This window comes from Doryrhamphus excisus, linkage group LG1, assembly GCF_037039965.1.
Source record: "Doryrhamphus excisus strain RoL-2023G ecotype Guam linkage group LG1, RoL_Dexc_Guam_v1.1, whole genome shotgun sequence".
Classification (NCBI taxonomy): Eukaryota; Metazoa; Chordata; class Actinopteri; order Syngnathiformes; family Syngnathidae; genus Doryrhamphus; species Doryrhamphus excisus.
Window position 1 is genome coordinate 4,945,237 of NC_136357.1, and position 22,305 is coordinate 4,967,541.

The 22,305-nt window shown below is 40.5% G+C and overlaps 1 protein-coding gene across 1 annotated transcript in view; it reads right to left on the reverse strand.

Annotated features, from left to right (window-relative positions):
• The window catches only part of necab2 (N-terminal EF-hand calcium binding protein 2), a 98,088-nt gene that overhangs the window by 50,321 nt on the left and 25,462 nt on the right, over nucleotides 1-22,305 (reverse strand). The window contains exons 3-5 of the mRNA XM_058075642.2: nucleotides 10,574-10,682; nucleotides 4,778-4,803; nucleotides 4,516-4,613 (exon numbers count right to left, since the gene is read on the reverse strand). Coding sequence (XP_057931625.1) covers nucleotides 4,516-4,613; nucleotides 4,778-4,803; nucleotides 10,574-10,682 — 233 coding nt within the window. The remainder of the gene's footprint in view (nucleotides 1-4,515; nucleotides 4,614-4,777; nucleotides 4,804-10,573; nucleotides 10,683-22,305) is intronic.

Sequence of the window (22,305 nt, forward strand, 5' to 3'; positions counted from 1 at the left end):
GCTTATTTATTTATCTTAGTAATTAATAAAATGTCATGCATCCATTTTATTGTTTGATTGAAAACATTGTTGCTATGCTGTCCCTCTGAAATAAATGTAAAATTAAAAAATTGGAATGTGGGAGGAAACCGGAGTACCCGGAAAAAACCCACGCATGCACGGGGAGAACATGCAAACTCCACACAAAGATGGCCGAGGGTGGAATTGAACTCGGGTCTCCTATATGTGAGGCTTAACCACTCGGTCACCGTGCAGCCCGCGAGCGTGTTTTGATCTGGCAAATCTTAAATTGGTTGCATCGAATGTAGAATTACATTAACGCCAGCCAATCACAGGGCACATATAGACAAACAACCATTCACACTCACATTCATACCTATGGACAATTTGGAGTCGCTAATTAACCTAGCATGTTTTTGGAATGTGGGAGGAAACCGGAGTACCCGGAGAAAACCCACGCATGCACAGGGAGAACATGCAAACTCCACACAGAGATAGCCGAGGGTGGAATTTAACTGGGGTCTCCTAGATGTGAGGCCTGTGCGCTAACCACTCATGCTCCGTGCAGCCCGTGATCGTGTTTTGATCTGGCAAATCTTAATGACTGACGAGTGATGCTGGGAACACAGGTATGTGTTGGATTGCAAGGTTTCTAGGGTGTGTCAAGCACATAAAGTGCAATTCCAATCTGACCCTGGACTGGTGGCCAGCCAATCACAGGGCACATATAGACAAACAACCATTCACACTCTCATTCATACTTATGGACAATTTGGAGTCGCCAATTAACCTAGCATGTTTTTGGAATGTGGGAGGAAACCGGAGAAAACCCACACATGCACGGGGAGAACATGCAAACTCCACACAGAGATAACCGAGGGTGGAATTGAACTGGGGTCTCCTAGATGTGAGGCCTTTGCGCTAACCAATGCAGCCTCTAGGGCTATTATATTAGCTAAATATTAAATATTAGATATTGACTGTATAAAAGGAAAATCATACTAATAAATCTTTGCCACTGTCCAAATACTTCACAACTTAACTGTCCATTAAGCCTAAATTGTCATTGTCATGATTTATGAGTGATGAGTGCACGATTCACCTTCTCCGCTTCTCAGAAAACATATCGACAAATTAGCAAATGAAATGATTTTGCTTTCATTCCCACATCGTGGAAAGGAAAGAGCACTAGTGGAGTGGATGTTGTGTTGTCAGCTGGGTGTGCTGACTGATGAGGTTACACCCAGGGCATGAATAATGCAGCGTACTTTGGGGTGAGGAGGAGACAGATGTGGTTGGGTAATTGGGTGAAAGGAGAACAGATAGGGAGGAACAATAATTAGGGATATCGTCCAATGGCACTCCAACCCTCTTCTTTTCATGTGTAATGGATTCTCTCTCCATTTCCTCCTTTTTCTTTTTCCTCCGTGCCACACCAATCTTTTTTCTATAAACGCCGTCAGTCCCTCTTGTTCCTTTCTTCCATCACGGCCATCTTTAGTTCTACTTCATGCCTCTTTACCCATACAGCATTCATGATATCTGTGGATTGTCAGTATGTGGGATCGTTAAAACTCGATCGTTTTTTTTGCTCGTTAGCTTGTTTTTAGATGTGAATGTAGATGGGAACTGGTTACAAACTGCTATTCCCAAGTTTTTCTGCTAGTTTCAGTGACCTTTCGCTCACATCCAGTTATGTATGTACATATATGCAGCAAACAAACAACAAAGACCAAAACACTATAATAACTATAAAAGCAATCTTCACTTGCTAAATGTACTGCAAAAAAAAGGTCAGTAAGGATAATTCATAATGCCGCCTACAGAGAACATACTAACTCCTTATTTCTAAAATCACAAATACTTCAACTTGCTGATATAGTTCATCTTCAAACAGCTAAAATAATGCATAAGGCTAAAAATAACCAATTAGCTACGAATGTCATCCAATACTTCTCTACAAGAGAGGAGAAATATGATCTCAGGGAAGAACTACATTTGAAACACTTCTATGCTAGGACTACGTTAAAAAGCCATAGCATTTCAGTATGTGGAATCAAACTATGGAATGGATTGAGTAAGACCCTCAAACAATGCACAACGATGAGCCAATTCAAGAAACAATACAAGCAGTTGATGTTTGCTAAATACAAGGATGAAGAGTCTTGAACCAGTCATGATGTGCTATATATATCACTATATTGACACTTACTATGGTACACATTATGTCATTGGATGCTCATATCACCTCATACTTCGGTACGAGGTACATTATAAAAATAAAAATAAAAAATTATATTATGGAAAGCAGGAAGTGAACAAATGTAACAGTTTGTAAAAGTACCAGATGGAGGGGTAGGATTTAATAAGCTTTCCTTCTTCCTACTCCTTTTGGACATGTGGAACTGTGAACTGATTATGTGATGCATTCAATTGTAATCTGATAATAATGGCTGCCAGGTGGTCATTTGACTGTTATATTTATATTTATAGCTGAAAAGAGTAAAATTTACAAATGTACCAAATATCATGCTATTATGAAAATGTGCACAGTTACTTCAGATTATTAACAAACCAAAACATCTGTGACAGTTCCGTCTATTGAGAGTTTCAATTTTGTGGGGCGAATTAAACAAAATTAATGATCTTCACAAATTTAGTCTAGTTGATGGCTGATTCTAGTCCTAGATCGCAGCTCAGAGCAATGTAATTTAATTTTCATGATAATCCTTCACAGTCATTCCCATAACTCCTATTGTCTGCAGTAGGAATTACATTAAATATATAGTTCATCACAATTATACTAAGCAAGCTGTCAGTTTTCCTGATGAGCGAACCAGCATTCCAGTCAGTGACATAGCAACAATTTAAAGGATAGAACAAACAACACATATACAAATCACGACTCGAGACAGAATATATTTGTGTGTGTGTATTGAATGGCATACGGGTGAACGATTGTCTGGTGGATAGCGATATGGAGACAACCAAAGCAAGACAATACGCATACGCTCTCTCTCCCACACACAAGGACAAACGTATAACTCTAATATCAGCTGCATATGGGGAGAGTGGCTGCGGCCGAGCTGATATAAATAGCTCATGGGGAAAAAAAACTAGGATAACACATTAGATTTCTCCAAGCGATTACTATGCACACACACACACACACACACACACAAAAACACATAATATTCCATTACGGAATATTAACTACAGCACTGAAAAAATGTCGCTCAAGAAACATTGACAGCCTGATATCTTAGTAGTGGTCGGTAATATTCCTCACAGACCATCACACAACATCAATATGGTTTGGCTGATGTGGTATTTTGCAGCATTTGAACCCTGCAGTGTCAGTGAGAAGAACTAGTGTCACTACACTCTCTAAGGTATACAAAAAAAAGTCATCAGGCCGTCAAAAGTGCAGTGAACCACCAAGTTGAGTGCTAATCCCTACGGAAAAGCATAGCATGTTGAGTAAAACAATTTTTTGTCAGCTATCCCTCTTCAGGTAAGAGGAGCCTGGACTGGTCACCAGCCAATCACAGGGCACATATAGACAAACAACCATTCACACTCACATTCATACATATGGACAATTTGGAGTCGCTAATTAACCTAGCATGTTTTTGGAATGTGGGAGGAAACCGGAGTACCCGGAGAAAACCCACGCATGCACGGGGAGAACATGCAAACTCCACACTGAGATGACCGAGAGTGGAATTGAACCCTGGTTTCCTAGCTGTGAGGTCTGCACGCTAACCACTCGACCGCCGTGCAACCGAGTCATTAAATTCAATTGTGCCATTTTATATATTAGAAACAATACTTATACTAGTAATACTACTAGTAATTCCTCGTCATATTGCAGTTTGAATTTTCCCAGCCTCATCTTCTGTATCTGAATTAAACAGTTGGGCAATTTCACCATCAAACATGCCGGGTTCCCTCTCATCATTGTCAGACTTAATGTTGTTGTCAGGTGGCGGTTCAGGTATGTAGCCAAAGCTTGAACAACAGTTATAATTGCCCAGGTAGCTACAATTCATTTAAAATGAACAAAGCATTATTAGAGCCCTGTAGACATGACAAAACACGACTATAGTCACATTTATACTCTTTTTATTTACAACATATTGCGCAACTGCAGGGTCTTGAGACACATGCTAACTCGCAAACTAGAGAGCTAGCGACCTAAACGGTAGCCTTCAAGTTATTTCCTTTAAACTTAAATAGCCAAAAACTTACCACTTCCACACATATAGGGAGGATAACTATTAACAGTTATTTAACCTTTAACATGAACATTAATCAAACGTAATAATTTTTTCTGGGTACATGATACCATACAGCATCCATATCAAACTTGGCGCGAGCCGCACTAACATTAAACTTTCATATCAAGGCGGGGGCCTCAAACTAGTGTCCTGCGGGCCACATTTGGCCGGCGGGCCGCGTGTTTGAGACCCCTGATGTAAGCATTCTCGGTAAAGCATCGGGTATGTGTATTACCTTCTTGGTGAAGTCCATGGCTTTGAGGATGGAAAGGTTGAGCGTCTCCAGTGAGGCAAGAACTCCTTCATAGTCCCCCATGTGCTTGGCAAAGTAGTCTGAACACACATATACAAATTGGCACATGACATAATTTATTCAAAATGGCAACTGAAACTTTTACTGAAATAAAAATATTCTAAAAAAAAGCATTTTCGGGTTAAAGAAAGTAATGAAAGTGAGGGCAGTGGCATCTTTAGTGTACTTGTGTATTTCTACTTACCACAGAGTTCCTTAGTGTCAACATTACTATCACATCACAGCACACCGCAGGAGCAGCAGCGGAAGGAAGGTAAGAAGGAAAAAAAGGAAGGAGGGAAGGTCAGAAAAAGAGGACAGGATTGTTCATGCAATACCACAAACTTTTCTAAGACTTGGCACGCCTCAGGTTTGGTTCATTGTTGGGCTGCCGGAGCAGGGGAAAAAAAACAACAAAAAAACAGATTAACAGGGATGAGGCATGGATGGAGGGACGAAACGAAGGAATGAAGGCAAGCCAACAACTGACGAATTGTAACTGATGATGGTGCAGAAGAGGAGAGAGGATAAAAAAGACACCATCTGTTCATCTCTTCAATGGCTGTTCGGTAAATAATGCAAATTACGCCAACGGTTCCAAAAATAAAATGACTTTTCAATGCTATTTCACAGAGGATGCAGCCATTTGGAAGAGTAAATATTATAATCATGGATCCCACCTGATCGAGGCATCTCTGCAAAGCACTGGGACTACATGGCAGTTATTTAAGGACCGTCGTATTTTCCATGTACAGCTAAGACTATTATTACATCCCGCTAGTAGTGGATAGACCAGCAACCCAAAGTAACTCACATGGGATATTCGAACCAGAGAAAAACATTTTTTGTTGAAATAAAATAACATAAATCACAACTCTGTGGCATCAAAATACTCAAAGACGCTTTAACAGCGTCTGATTCATCCAAAACAGACGTCTTATTTATGGTAATGGTAATGGTAATGGTTTTATTTCATTTGAACATCGGATTACAATTGAATGCATCACATAATAAGTTCACAGTTCCACATGCCCAAAAGGAGTAGGAAGAAGCAAAGCTTATTAAATCCTACCCCTCCATCTGGTACTTTTACAATCAGTAACTGTTACATTTGTTCACTTCCTGCTTTCCTAATATAGTTTTAAATTTTTTTTTTGTCACATACCGAAGTACAAGGTGATATGACCATCCAATGACATAATGGGTACCATAGTAACCGTCAATATAGTGATATATATCGCACATCATGACTGGTTCAAGATTCTTCATTAAAATACATATAAAATATGTATTATTACAAATAAAAAATAAACAAACAGCATTGTGTTTATACATAACTATGAACTTAAATGGGTAGTTTGGATTTGTTGACATTAACTTGTATGGCATCCCCACGGAAGTATACTGCATCAACAGTGACTTTTACTATACTTCCTACTGAGTTCTGGTAAATTTTGGGGGGTTGAAGAAAGCAATTCCGGCTAGTAAAGCGTACCGGGCTGGAGTACCTGCATCTGTCATGCCTCATGCAACCAAGACAACCAAAATTTGGATTTATTTTCTTCGTTTTCAGAATGAAACACTATATAGTTCTGTCATTTTAACCATGAAACGGTTCTCTTAGCGACTAGCTATACAGTCATTTTTTACAGAACAATACAGTCATTCAGCGGGTGCTGGAGCTTATCCCAGCTGTCTTCGGGCAAGAGGCAGAGTACACCCTGGACTGGTCGCCAGCCAATCACAGGGCACATATAGACAAACAACCATTCACACTCACATTCATACCTATGGACAATTTGGAGTCGCCAATTAACCTAGCATGTTTTTGGAATGTGGGAGGAAACCGGAGTACCCGGAAAAAACCCACGCATGCACGGGGAGAACATGCAAACTCCACACAGAGATGGCCAAGGGTGGAATTTAACTCCGCTCTCCTAGCTGTGAGGTCTTCTGCGCGCTAACCACTCGACCGCCGTGCAACCAAGAACAATACAAAGTAGTTAAAAAAAGTAAAGAAATAAACAAGACACATGTATCAGATTTGTGAATGGTGTAGGAATGGAAAAGAAAGAATGACAGAGACAGATGGAGTAAAAAACAGAGGGGTGGGTTGGGGTTGCATACGCCCATCCTTCTTCATCGAACCTCTCCATTCATCAACTTCATGCTGTCTCAGAAAATGCTTGCATTTCAGCTTTTACTCCTGTGAATCAATACGTGTTTATCTGCTTTTACATGGGAACGCCAAGGTCTGATGTGTGGGTGTCAGAAGCACTAAAATGAAATGAATAGAAACCTTTAAAACCACTCCCACAGCAATATCGGAGATATGTATACGACATATTCCTTTCAAGATGTGTTAACAGATCACCCGTTTATCCCGTTCATGGAAATATAAGATACGCCTTTATTAGTCCCACAAGGGTAAATTTCATTATAACGTCCAACCATGCAATATCAAATCTAATTCAACTACCACATTCAAGAAGATAAGCAGTGTATGGATGTTGTGTAAATGTTGATTCCTCAAATCAAAGTCAGTGCACTTCTCCTGATTGCAGAATGGATGGACTTGATTGGCTCCATATATAGCGTCTAAAGATGAATTTAATGAGACCCAATCAGGAGAGGTCTACGGTAATGGCAATTAACTGTATAGTACTGATTGAGAATAAATACAACTGGATTTAATTGGATGTTTGGTATCTTTTTTAGCCTGACAGCATATTGCCAGAATATATGTTGGATGGATGGATTTTTGGCATTTCATACTAAAACAGATATAATCTGATGTGTTTTTTTAGCGCAATTTTGTGTATATATTTTTTTAACAGCGTATGAACGTGTTTCGTGTTCTGTGTCCTTGTGGTGTATTAGAGCAATCTATCAGTGCTTTGTTGTAGTAGCCTGTTATTGCATTTATTACTGCTACTAGTCTAGGATGAAATGACAGTCCTGATTGGCTAAGGGAGAACCCGCTTATTGTGTTCTACATTCTGATTGGTTTACATAATCGGATCTGTTTTTTTAAGCGCAATTATGTATATATTTTTTTAACAGCGTATGAAAGTGTTTCGTGTTCTGTGTCCTTGTGGTGTATTAGAGCAATCTATCAGTGCTTTGTTGTAGTAGCCTGTTATTGCATTTATTACTGCTACTAGTCTAGGATGAAATGACAGTCCTGATTGGCTAAGGGAGAACCCGCTTATTGTGTTCTACATTCTGATTGGTTTACATAATCGGATCTGTTTTTTTAAGCGCAATTATGTATATATTTTTTTTAACAGCGTATGAAAGTGTTTCGTGTTCTGTGTCCTTGTGGTGTATTAGAGCAATCTATCAGTGCTTTGTTGTAGTAGCCTGTTATTGCATTTATTACTGCTACTAGTCTAGGATGAAATGACAGTCCTGATTGGCTAAGGGAGAACCCGCTTATTGTGTTCTACATTCTGATTGGTTTACATAATCGGATCTGTTTTTTTAAGCGCAATTATGTATATATTTTTTTTAACAGCGTATGAAAGTGTTTCGTGTTCTGTGTCCTTGTGGTGTATTAGAGCAATCTATCAGTGCTTTGTTGTAGAAGCCTGTTATTGCATTTATTACTGCTACTAGTCTAGGATGAAATGACAGTCCTGATTGGCTAAGGGAGAACCCGCTTATTGTGTTCTACATTCTGATTGGTTTACATAATCTGATCTGTTTTTTTAAGCGCAATTATGTATTTTTTTTTTTAACAGCGTATGAAAGTGTTTCGTGTTCTGTGTCCTTGTGGTGTATTAGAGCAATCTATCAGTGCTTTGTTGTAGTAGCCTGTTATTGCATTTATTACTGCTGCTAGTCTAGGATGAAATGACAGTCCTGATTGGCTAAGGGAGAACCCGCTTATTGTGTTCTACATTCTGATTGGTTTACATAATCGGATCTGTTTTTTTAAGCGCAATTTTGTATATATATTTTTTAACAGCGTATGAATGTGTTTCGTGTTCTGTGTCCTTGTGGTGTATTAGAGCAATCTATCAGTGCTTTGTTGTAGTAGCCTGTTATTGCATTTATTACTGCTACTAGTCTAGGATGAAATGACAGTCCTGATTGGCTAAGGGAGAACCCGCTTATTGTGTTCTACATTCTGATTGGTTTACATAATCGGATCTGTTTTTTTAAGCGCAATTATGTATTTTTTTTTTTTTAACAGCGTATGAAAGTGTTTCGTGTTCTGTGTCCTTGTGGTGTATTAGAGCAATCTATCAGTGCTTTGTTGTAGTAGCCTGTTATTGCATTTATTACTGCTACTAGTCTAGGATGAAATGACAGTCCTGATTGGCTAAGGGAGAACCCGCTTATTGTGTTCTACATTCTGATTGGTTTACATAATCGGATCTGTTTTTTTAAGCGCAATTTTGTATATATATTTTTTAACAGCGTATGAACGTGTTTCGTGTTCTGTGTCCTTGTGGTGTATTAGAGCAATCTATCAGTGCTTTGTTGTAGTAGCCTGTTATTGCATTTATTACTGCTACTAGTCCAGGATTACAGCCACAACAGTCCTGATTGGCTAAGGGAGAACCCGTTTATTGTGTTCTACGTTCTGATTGGCTGTAAGCCATTGTCAATCGAGAGTATCTCCACTGTCATGCTGTGACAACAGGAGAAATACGTATGTTTGAACAAGGATACAAAAATCTGACGGACCATCGTTAGGTTCATTCATCCCGAGGGAACAACTGCAATTAAAGAGAGACGGCTATGAGTGTTATTGGAGGAAGACGTAATCGATTTCGTTTTATTACAATCAATGTGTTTTATTGCAAGAGTTGATCCCAATCTGGATGAGAAAGCGTCTGCAAACAATACAATGTCAAAAAATCAATACAAAAATCTCAATGATTAGTATACACACAAGGATTTATGTACTACCTGTGTGAGGCATAACATATTAGACACCACTTCCTACTCCTGGTGTCAAAAAAACACACATAGGTGGATAACAACAGACAATACACTACCAACGTACAATGCAGAATATTAACTACTATGTGAGCTGTAACCATGTGCTGCTTTTTTGTTTTTACAAAATCTGTACACCAAAGCACTCTGGGAAACCGGAAGTACTCTGTACTACGCCATTCTCCGTACTACATCTTAAAACCCACTTTTATTCTCTGGCTTTTAACTCGGAGTGAGTCGTATGGTCTTGTGTCTTTGTTTTTATTGTAATTGGTTTTATTTTTTATACTTTTATTGCTCTGTTTCTTGTTTTTAATATATTTAATATCTATTTTACTATTTTATTTCTTAAATGATCTTTTAGTTTTGGATTATTACTTTTTAATTTTACTAGTCCGTGCAGCACTTTGGAAACTCTGTTTATAAAATGTGCTATATAAATAAAGTGGATTGGATTCTTTGATGTCATAACGTACTTGAATACAACGCTGCGCATCGCCGCTTCTTGTGCATTACAAGCAGGACCAGAACGTGCGACAGAGAACGTGCACCATTTTGCGTTGTTTTGTTTAATATTTACTCCGCCGATCAAAAGCCTCAACAATTTTTTCACTGTCGGGAAGGAAGGCTGCAAAACTGCGGCATTCAGCAACCATCGCCTTTGTGCCTTTGTTCATATTTGCGTCTGCTTGCTAACTGCTAGCAGTCCTGTGCTAGCACAACTGGCTCTGAATTGGTAATATTTAACCACAACCTTGCATTATCTACAAAAAACAGAATAGTTGAATATAAGCTACAAAGTTAGGAAAGTTGTGAAGAAAGTTCTCTATGTGTGTGGTATCGAGATCTAACATGACGTGATGAAATAAAGAAGTAATTACTTTGTCATGGCGACATGCGGTATGACATGCGGTATGACATGCGGTATGACATGCGGTATGACATGCGGTATGACTGCGGTATGACTCCAGGCCGGCAAGGGACAAGGGGGAGGGCGGGTTTGAGGAGTGGGGTTATGGGACAACATGCAGCATGCAGAATTTGTGCTGACCTGGTGTTATCAGAGTCAATGGTGTGAAACAGCTTCTCCAGCTCCTCCTCGTTCAGTGTGCCATCGGAGAAGAACGCCTGGAACTCATCCAGAGAGAGCTTTCCATCATCTGGAGGAAACACACGTACACACACATTAGTGGTATATTCCCAATCTTAATCTGTATTATTAAATTATGCAAGTAGTTTCGGAGATCACACTCACCAGAAAAACAATCACTGTTTACAACATATAGATTGTCATTGAAATTCATTTATAGCCTGTAAATCAGGGGTCTCAAACATGCGGCCCGCGGGCCAAATGTGTCCCGCAGGACACTAGTTTGAGGCCCCCGCCTTGATATGAAAGTTTAATGTTAGTGCGGCCCGCGCAAGTTTGATATGGATGCTGTATGGTATCATGTACCCAGAAAAAATTATTACGTTTGATTAATGTTCATGTTGAAGGTTAAATAACTGTTAATAGTTAATCCTCCCTATCCGTGTGGAAGTGGTAAGTTTGTGGCTATTTAAGTTTAAAGGAAATAACTTGAAGGCTACCGTTTAGGTCGCTAGCTCTCTAGTTTGCGAGTTAGCATGTGTCTCAAGACCCTGCAGTTGCGCAATATGTTGTAAATAAAAAGAGTATAAATGTGACTATAGTCGTGTTTTGTCATGTCTACAGGGCTCTAATAATGCTTTGTTTCTTTTAAACTGAAAAAAATTAATTTGTCTACCCACCAACTATATGTGGTTTCTTAAGTTTTTATTATTTGCCGTTTTATTATTATTATTATATTTATTTATTACTGATTGATTGATTTTCTTTATTCTTGATTTGTTTATTTATTTTTCATCTTATTTTGTGTAAAAAAAAGTAAGATATTTGAGAACAGTGGAATGTTTTATCAGAACTTTTCTTGTAGAAAATTGGAACCAAAGCGAAGTTTTTAAAAAATTTTAGTTTTTAATAAATGCGTTTTTTTTGTGTTTTTTTTTTTTTTTTAAACCTGATGCGGCCCAGTCTCACCCAGACCCGAGCTCCAGTGGCCCCCAAGTAAATTGAGTTTGAGACCCCTGCTGTAAAGTATAAGGTGTTTTTTAATAAAAAATAAAATCCAGATATTTACTCCTACCTTTGCAAGCACACACAAACACACACAAACACACACACAGTCCAACTGTTACCTTGAATGCCTTTTCAAGCTACTGTGAAATCAATCCAACATGCCTTTCAGTCTAGTACTCACAAGCCAAATGCTTGATGCCTGTCTGACTCTGTACCTCAGGAGGAACACAATGCCGATTATGTTTCAAAACCTCTAGGCCCTTTGGAAAGCACTTGAAACGCTCAGAAAATAGTATTGGCTTATGTAACCTAACCGAATCCAATGTATTTTTTTTACAGTGCTGCTGTGTAACTCGGACAATGTTTACACACGTCCACAAGCTTGGCTTATTGGCTTTGATCTAACGTGGCAACAGTTATTTATGTTTTTATTTGACATCAATATCTGCATTGTTTAACAATATGCAGGATAGGAAAACAATAAAAGGTCTACACAACATTGATTACGTTAAAAATGAAGAGTCTTGGTACACTATAGTACACATTATGTCATTGTATGGTCGTATCACCTCGTACTTCAATACGAGGTATATTATAAAAAAAAACAAAAAAAAACTTAAACTGTATTAGGAAAGCAGGAAGTGAACAAATGTAACAGTTACTGATTGTAAAAGTACCAGATGGAGGGGTAGGATTTAATAAGCTTTGCTTCTTCCTACTCCTTTTGGACATGTGGAACTGTGAACTGATTATGTGATGCATTCAATTGTAATCGGATGCACGTTCAAACGAAATTAAACCATTACCATTACCATAGTTAGCATTAAATAATAGCTACAAAGTGGCACCGAGGCACAAATTAGTATAGTTTTTCACCAACATATAGCTTAAGCTAAAATGATCGTAACTTTGGTTGCCCCTCACTACAAAAAAATGCAACAAATGCTTGAAGGTGATATGGAAGTAAAGTCATGGTATGGATGTGAATAGTCACTACCACTTCCTGCAACCATGAAGTAGTCACGGCATTATTTGGTCTTGCTTTCTCCACGGTAGGCCACGCTATAGCAGGCATCCCTCTTAGCTTCATTAATTCCTCTATTTGCAAGGGACCTACAAGACCTACAAGACATTGAACTCCAGAGAAGAAGCGCTATTGTAATGGGTGAAATATCCCTCGCTGCAACTTTTCATTGGGCTCTTTTACAAGTCCAGCTTGACTTGACTTGTAGCAGTATTGTTCGCTGAGGACTTACAAAAATCCTAAAACTGTGAACTTTCTCTGTTCGCTGGCATGCAGCCACGCACAATTGATCGCAACTTGGCTGTTCGGGTTATCTTAGAAGATGTTTTACCTTTCATCCAAACAGGCTTCATCAGTTCATGATCAAAGACTCCAGTCTTACAAGAGACTTACTAAAGTTGTTCGACATAGTCTATGAGCATGAATTGATATCTAGTCTTACTAGAGCAGGGGTCAGCAACCTGCGGCTCCAGAGCCGCATGTGGCTCTTCAGACTCTTTATTGTGGCTCCCTTTGCGATGCTTGAATATTTTTAACACCCGAGTGGGGAAAATGCACGTCTTTTGTAATGAGTTTTAAAAAATCCAACTTTGTCTGAGACCATGAATGCATCCTGAGTGAGTTCTGACTGCTATCCAGTTCAGTACATGAAGAAAAACAAGTAATACTTACCTACAAATCTAAAAAATAAATTCGAGATAATTTAAAAACAGCGGCATGGGAACTTGTTTTTACGTTTACAGTAGTTTACACATACATTTATATAAGTTTATCTCCAAAACTAGAGTACTCCAACTCGTCTTTTCTTATCTGAACTACTTTGATACCCCCAAATTCCCTCCAATGTTGTTTTAAACATACTATATGTTTTGCGGCTCCAGGCTATTTTTCTTCAGTGGGCATTGGGTAAAATGGCTCTTTTCATAGTAAAGGTTGCCGACCCCTGTACTAGAGTCTTACAAGAGCTGTCCAAGGTAGTCAATGAGCATGAACTGATGTCTAGTTTTACTAGTCTTACAAGAGCTGTCCAAGGTAGTCAATGAACATGAACTGATGTCTAGTCTTACGCGTGTCTTACGAGAGCTGTCCAAGGTAGCCAATGATCATGAACTGATGGTAGTCCTACTAGAGCAGGGGTGGGCAAATATTTTGACTGGTGGGCCGCATTGAGTTAACAAAATTGTCCGGGGGGGCCATAACATATATTTAACATACACACTATTTTATACTTATAATTTTTCTAGATTTTTTTGGTCTAATTTTATCTGTAAAACTTTTTCAGGAGCACTTTAAACATCAGTCATTTAATATATCATACATTTATTTATATATATATATTGTTAATATATATATTTTTTCTTGTTATTTATTTTCATTTAATTTGTAATTTTTTGGGGTTTTTTTTACTAAATAAGACGTCCGACTTGCAAGTTATGTTGCGAGATTGTATGTTAAAATTTGAAATACTTAAAAAGCAACAGGCGGGCCGGATTCAATCGCTTAGTGGGCTGTACTAGAGTCTTTTACGAGAACTGTCCAAGGTAGTCATCGACCATGAACTGATGTCTAGTCTTACTAGAGTCTTACGGGAGCTGTCCAAGGTAGCGAATGAGCATGAACTGATGTCTAGTTTTACTAGTCTTACAAGAGCTGTCCAAGGTAGTCAATGATCATGAACTGATGGTAGTCCTACTAGAGTCTTTTACGAGAACTGTCCAAGGTAGTCAACGACCATGAACTGATGTCTAGTCTTACTAGAGTCTTACAGGAGCTGTCCAAGGTAGCGAATGTGCATGAACTGATGTCTAGTTTTACTAGTCTTACAAGAGCTGTCCAAGGTAGTCAATGAGCATGAACTGATGTCTAGTCTTACTAGAGTCTTACGGGAGCTGTCCAAGGTAGTCAATGAACATGAACTGATGTCTAGTCTTACTTGAGTCTTACAAGAGCTGTCCAAGGTAGTCTTAGCATGAACCGATGTCTCGTCTTACGAGTGTCTTTCGCGAGCTGTCCAAGGTAGTCAATGATCATGAAACTGATGCGTAGTCCTACTAGAGTCTTTTACGAGAACTGTCCAAGGTAGTCATTGAGCATGAACTGATGTTTAGTCTTACTAAAGTCTTATGAGAGCTGTCCATGGTAGTCTATGAGCATGAACTGATGTTCAGTCTTACTAAAGTCTTGTGAGAGCTGTCCAAGGTACTCTATAAGCATGAACTGATGTTTAGTCTTACTAAAGTCTTATGAGAGCTGTCCAAGGTAGTCTATGAGCATGAACTGATGTTTGGTGTTAATAAAGTCTTATGAGAGCTGTCCAAGGTAGTCTATGAACATGAACTGATGTTTGGTGTTAATAAAGTCTTATGAGAGCTGTCCAAGGTAGTCTAGGAACATGAACTGATGTTTGGTCTTACTAAAGTCTTATGAGAGCTGTCCAAGGTAGCCTATGAGTATGAACTGATGTTTAGTCTTCCTAGAGTCTTACGAGAGCTGTCCAAGGTAGTCCTCGAGCATGAACTGATGAAGCCGAAACTAGAGCTGTCCTATACTAGTCTGACTGGTGTGAGTCCCACCTAATCTTTGAGCATGAACTGATGAAGCCGAAACGAGAGCTGTCCTATCTAGTCTGACTAGTGTGAGTCCCACCTAGTCTTTGAGCATGAACTGATGAAGCCTGCTCGGATGTGAGACGGAAGGTCTTCTAAGACCAGTCCAGTCGCGATGGATTGAATGCCCTGAAAACCAAATGTGTATGTTTTCCTTTTTTTAGGTATGAGTTTTAGGTACCAGAACCATTTCAAAGGTACCAGTATCTGATAATATGTAAACAATACCAACCCTACTTGCTTTGATATATAATATATTATATAAATAACACACTTCTATCACACTTCCTGTGTCCTCTGTGGACACATTACGCACAAACATTAATTCTGTAACAGTCACATGACAAGGCCCTTAATGGCACACAAATAATAAAATAAAACCCAGAAATCCATCCTATTATTTGACACATTGTAAGGCATTCTTGAAATGCACAACATCTGTTTTTTTCTTGTTTCATTGCCATCCATTAGGAGCCTTTCTCTGCATGGTAGAATTCAGCAGGGGAGGGGGTTTTCCTGGATTTGCCACTCATATGTCTGTCTCACCACATGATGCAGAGCTGCATATCAAATATTCATTTCCTTGCCCTCAAAGTGTATCCGTCCTTGAGTGTGCTTCACTGACTGCAGCACACTGGAAAACCACAAGGACTGTGTAGCCTTACAAAGAGTGGAACGCAATTGCGTTGTTGCAAAATTGCCTTTTTCTCCTTCCTTCTGCTGTTTCTTGGGTACAGGATGATGGATGCTTATGTTTAAGAATCTTTGATTACATTCCCTAAGGAGGTTATGGTTTTATTACTCTACAAGTTGGACTGGGTTATCCTAAAATTACTTCACAGAGTTGCAGCACGGTGGTCTAGTGGTTAGCAAGTTGGTTACACGGGAATCTCTACTTGGTCATCTCAGTGTGGAGTTTGTATGTTCTCCCCGTGTAAAACAAAAACATGCATGCTAGGTTAATCGCTGATCGATGTCCGTAGGTGTGAATGTGAGCATGAGTTATTAGCCACGTTTACATGAGGAGTTTTTCTCTTTCCGAATGGAATCTTTCCGAAAGCACTGATATACACGGAAAGGAATATTCCAATCGGGTGTCTACATGCGCCGCTATAATCAACCAGAATAGTCAATGGGGCATGCCCGGTAAAGTGTAAACACCAACATCACGTGATACCGACTTTCTCGAGTTTTTCTTTCACTTGTTGGAATAACAACGTATTCCGTATTTTCGTTCGTCCAGTCTTGAAATTTAGTTTGAATCAAAAACAAACTTTCCTTAGCAGTCCAGTGCCGATTGCTCGCCTCCATTTTTTTAAATCGAAGAATGTCTCGAGCTGCGTGTTACGTCATATTTCAGCATTCCCTGAAAGAACGCAAATATAAAGTTCAATCTTGCTAATATTTTATAATTAAGCTCAGCACATGTTTCATATATAGATATGTATTTTCTTTTTTAATAAAACCGGACTTGTGAATGGCGTATAGAAGGGTTTAGATTCTGTTCCACAGATGGCGCTAATGCACACGAAAGCTGCTTGCCAACCGCCAATAAACAACAGAAGAAGAAAAACACCACGAAGAAGAACGCAGTCTGACAACTTTCCGATTGAGCGGAATGACAAGATACCTCAATCGGATTGGGGAAAGGAATATTCCACAACCTGTGAATCCGATTATATATTCATTCGGATTGGCACTTTTCTTTCGGAATGAGGTGATTTTTTTTCCGTTTGAGCAAATAACCCGAATGGAATTGGAATATTTGGGTCCATGTATATGTGGCTAGTGTTTGTCTATATGTGCCTTGTGATTTGCTGGCAACCAACCCAGGGTATACTCTACCTCTTGCCCAAAGTCAGCTGGGATAGGCTCCAGCGTGACCCTAACAAGGATAAGTAATAATTTTTATGCATTATTTAATACGTTCAGTGTCTCGTAACTTATTTTAATTTCATCATTAAATTTGTAGAGTTTCTTATGCAACAAGCAAAGCTTTACTTGAGCACTCAAGCACAATCGCCTGCTCCTTCTGTGAGAAAATACAGATGATGTGCACTTCTGTACAAAATGACGATTTGTAAGAAAGGCTATCACACGTGGAATTATTTCAGTGATGCTTGGCATAACCTCTTCCGAGCGGAAAGGACGCTTATCTGATACCACTGACACACTTCACAGCACCAGAACGACTCTCTCGTTCCGCCTGGGTTTGGCTGTTTATTCAGGCTTGATGGCCCTGACTATTTCTAACCAGCCGCGCTCTCTCTGGCACAGCATTGAAGCACCACTGAGAGCAGAAGCACTGGTGTTTAATTCAGCGGTGACCCAATTTACTGTGAGCTGCCAGCTAGCCCAGTTAAACTCACTTAGGAATTCTCCAGTAAAACAGCAGAAAGCAGGGCAACTACGTTTCCAACAATAAATCCAGAGAGTAGGCTAACTATATTTATTACAACATGGAGTACTCCCAAATTACACATGGTGAAAAGAATTACAGCTTCCCTAATTCATGGCCTACTGGGCCAATATCACATGGTGAAACACCAAATATACCGACTTGTATTTTTATATTTATTCTTCTAGTATTGTTCTAGAGTGGTTAGCGCACAGACTTCACACCTAGGAGACCAGGGTTCAATTCCACCCTCGGCCATCTCTGTGTGGAGTTTGCATTCATGGGTTTCCTCCCACATTCCAAAAACATGCTAGGTTAATTAGCGACTCCAAATTGTCCATAGGTATGAATGTGAGTGTGAATGGTTGTTTGTCTATATGTGCCCTGTGATTGGCTGGCCACCAGTCCAGGGTGTACCCCGCCTCTCGCCTGAAGACAGCAGGGATAGGCTCCAGCACCCCCCGTGACCCTCGTGAGGATAAGCGGTAGAAAATGAATGAATGAATGAATGAATGTTCTAGAGTGGTTAGCATGCAGACCTCACAGCTAGATAACCAGGGTTCAACTCCACCCTCGGCCATCTCTCTGTGGAGTTTGCATGCGTGGGTTTTCGCCGGGTACTCCGGTTTCCTCCCACAAAAACATGCTAGGTTAATTAGCGACTCCAAATTGTCCATAGGTATGAATGTGAGTGTGAATGGTTGTTTGTCTATATGTGCCCTGTGATTGGCTGGCCACCAGTCCAGGGTGTACCCCGCCTCTCGCCTGAAGACAGCTGGGATAGGCTCCAGCATCCCCCGCAAACCTCGTGAGGATAAGCAGTAGAAAATGAATGAATTCATAAATGTTGACTCGGCTGCATGGCGGTCGAGTGGTTAGCAAACAGACCTCTCAGCTCGGAGACCAGGGTTCAATTCCACCCTCGGTCATCTCTGTGTGGAGTTTGCATGTTCTCCCCGTGGATGCGTAGGTTTTCTCCGGGTACTCCGGTTTCCTCCCACATTCCAAAAAAAAACATGCTAGGTTAATTGGCGACTCCAAATTGTCCATAGGTATGAATGTGAGTGTGAATGGTTGTTTGTCTATATGTGCCCTGTGATTGGCTGGCGACCAGTCCAGGGTGTAGCCCGCCTCTTGCTTGAAGACAGCTGGGATAGGCTCCAGCAACCCTCGTGAGGATAAGCGGTAGAAAATGAATGAATGAATGAATGAATATTTGCCAGCAGATGAGTGGTTAGCACACAGGCCTCACAGCTAGGACACCTGAGTTCAATTCCACCCTCGGCCATCTCTGTGTGGAGTTTGCATGTTCTCCCCGTGCATGCGTGGGTTTTCTCCGGGGAGAATTTTCCTCCCAAATTTTCCTCCCAAATTTTCCTCCCAAATTTTCCTCCCACATTCCAAAAACATGCTAGGCTAATTAACGACTCCAAATTGTCCATAGGTATGAATGTGAGTATGAATGGTTGTTTGTCTATATGTGCCCTGTGATTGGCTGGCGACCAGTCCAGGGTGTAGCCCGCCTCTTGCTTGAAGACAGCTGGGATAGGCTCCAGCGACCCTCGTGAGGATAAGCGGTAGAAAATGAATGAATGAATGAATGTTCTAGTCATATCAGAAGCAGTGGAATCATCCAATTGCAATTCAAGATCTGTTATGTCATTGTTCCCATCCAGACAATTAGACGCCTTTGTGTCACCCTCCTAATTAGCAATGGTGGTTGCGGTGCATACTAATAACAAAGACTAAAATCTTCCCCGGCTTCAAAACTGGATAAACACCAACAAAATTATAATGATTCAAAATAGCAATTAAAATGGCATTAAAAAAAATGAGGTGAGAGGAGTGTGACTTGTGCTGAAAATGGAATGTTCTCATGTTCCCATCACAGTTTGACATCAATTAGAGGAGAACCGGACTGCATCAAGTGTTTGGGCCGCTTGTCTAATTGTCTGTGGCAGAGTTGGTGTTGCATGGGAGACAATGAGGATCCTATGAGATTTTAGATTCATGGTTGAGTGGTTAGCGCGCAGACCTCACAGCTAGGAGACCAGGGTTCAATTCCACCCTCGAGTTTGCATGTTCTCCCCGTGCATGCGTTGGGTTTTCTCCGGGTACTCTGGTTTCCTCCCACATTCCAAAAACATGCTAGGTTATTTGGCGACTCCAAATTGTCCATAGGTATGAATGTGAGTGTGAATGGTTGTTTGTCTATATGTGCCCTGTGATTGGCTGGCGACCAGTCCAGGGTATACCCCGCCTCTTGCCCAGAATCAGCTAATGGATCCTACCCTGTCGCCCGAAGACAACTGGGATAGGCTCCAGCACAGGCCACACAACTCAGAAACTCAGGTTCGATTCCCCGCTCAGGCATCTCTGTGTGCAGTTCACATGTTCTCCCCGTGGGTTTTCTCCCGGTACTCCGGTTTCCTCCCACATTCCAAAAACATGCTAGGTTAATTAGCAACTCCAAATTGTCCATAGGTATGAATGTGAGTGTGAATGGTTGTTTGTCTATATGTGCCCTGTGATTCACTGGCGACCAGTCCTCTTGCCCGAAGACAGCTGGGATAGGCTCCAGCAACCATGTGAGGACCCTTGTGAGGATAAGCGGTAGAAAATTAATGAATTAGTCTTATCCCAGGCTGGGAAACACCTTGCTATGTTATCACCAAAGAGTGATTACATAAACATAAAGCCCACTATGAAATTTAACAAGCAGATTCCTGTGTATCCAGAAAAGTTACTTAAGTGTGTTGTGGAGTAATGTCGGTGTTTTAGTTCTGGCGTCTTTGGTGTTTTGAAGCGATGTGTGATGAGCACCATGGAATTCTAAATCAACAGGACATTGTTAAAGAGTTATGGGTGACCACTAAAGGATGTATGTACGTGTATAAGAGCGGAAACAGTCATGTGTATATCCATGCATTTTCTACCGCTTATCCTTTTCAGGGTCGTATTGAGAGATCTGAGACTGAAACATCCTACTCCCTGCTGTGCCCCACATTCTTCGCACAGCATCCTCACACTGAGGAAGATGAGAGAATAACACCATGTTGGCTTCTTTATTTTATACCATATCCGAGAGGCAGATGTATATTTATACTTTTGCACAGTTCAATTAAAACTGTTTTGGGGGTTTTGCTTTGCTGATGTCTTCTCTCTTTATCTCATGCTGGTGTGCTCTTAGGTTTGGGGGAGCTGCATGATGGGTTGTCATAGCAACAGAAAGAAGTGGGGAAAGGACCCTGCCTTCAGAATGAGGATACCACCGTCTTTCTCCTCCTGTGTCAGTGATACGCACTTTTACACACTGTCCCTGAATAGGCGTTCTACGTTGTTTTTTCATTTCTTAATTTCATTCATTTTCTATACCGCTTTTCCTCACGAGGGTTGCGGGGGGTGCTGGAGCCTATCCCAGCTGTCTTTGGGTACAACCTGAACTGGTCACCAGCCAATCACAGGGCACATATAGACAAACAACCATTCACACTCACATTCATACCTATGGAAAATTTGGAGTCGCTAATTAACCTAGCATGTTTTTGGAATGTGGGAGGAAACCGGAGTCCCCGGAGAAAAACTATGCATGCATGAGGAGAACCTGCAAACTCCACACAGAGATGGCCGAGGGTGGAATTGAACTCAGGTGTCCTAGCTGTGAGGCCTGCGTGCTAACCACTCATCTGCTGGCAAATATTCATTCATTCATTCATTTTCTACCGCTTATCCTCACGAGGGTCGCGGGGGTGCTGGAGCCTATCCCAGCTGTCTTCCGGCGAGAGGCCGGGTACACCCTGGACTGGTCGCCAGCCAATCACAGGGCACATATAGACAAACAACCATTCACACTCACATTCATACCTATGGACAATTTGGAGTCGCTAATTAACCTAGCATGTTTTTGGAATGTGGGAGGAAACCGGAGTACCCGGAGAAAATGCACGGGAAGAACATACAAACTCCACACAGAGAATGGTGGCTGAGGGTGGAATTGAACCCCTGTCTCCTAGCTGGTCTCGCGAATTATGTGCTACTTTGAGTATGCGATACAACAATAGTGCGTTTGTGTGCTTGTGTGTGTTTAAACAGACCATAGATTAGGAACAAAAGTTAATAGAACTCGGCTGTCACCTTGTGTTTTTGCTACCTATCCATCATCACAGCCCACACACTCCACACACACACAAAAAAAACAAATAATCTCTCAGACACACACACAATTACTTGGCATCTCACTTAGCACTAGCCATGGGCTGGTATGAGATTCTGACAGTATGATAACCTTGGTAATGGTTTCACGGTGTTATTACTACGCCTGGAAAATGTGTTATTTTGAAATATCTTTATTGAAAAGAAGAGAAAAAAAGTGAAAGACCATATTCTCAATGTATGGGTCGTGACCCGCTCAGAAGAGTCCAAAATAAAATCATCTATTCATTCTTTTTCTATGCAGCTTATCCTAGGTTCACAGAGGTATGCTGGAGCCTATCACAGCTGACTCCGGTATACCCTGGACTAGTCGCCAGCCAATCACAGGGCAGAAAAATAATAATAACAAAAACATGCTAGGTTAATTATCGACTCCAAATTGTCCATAGGTATGAATGTGAGTGTGAATGGTTGTTTGTCTATATGTGCCCTGTGATTGGCTGGC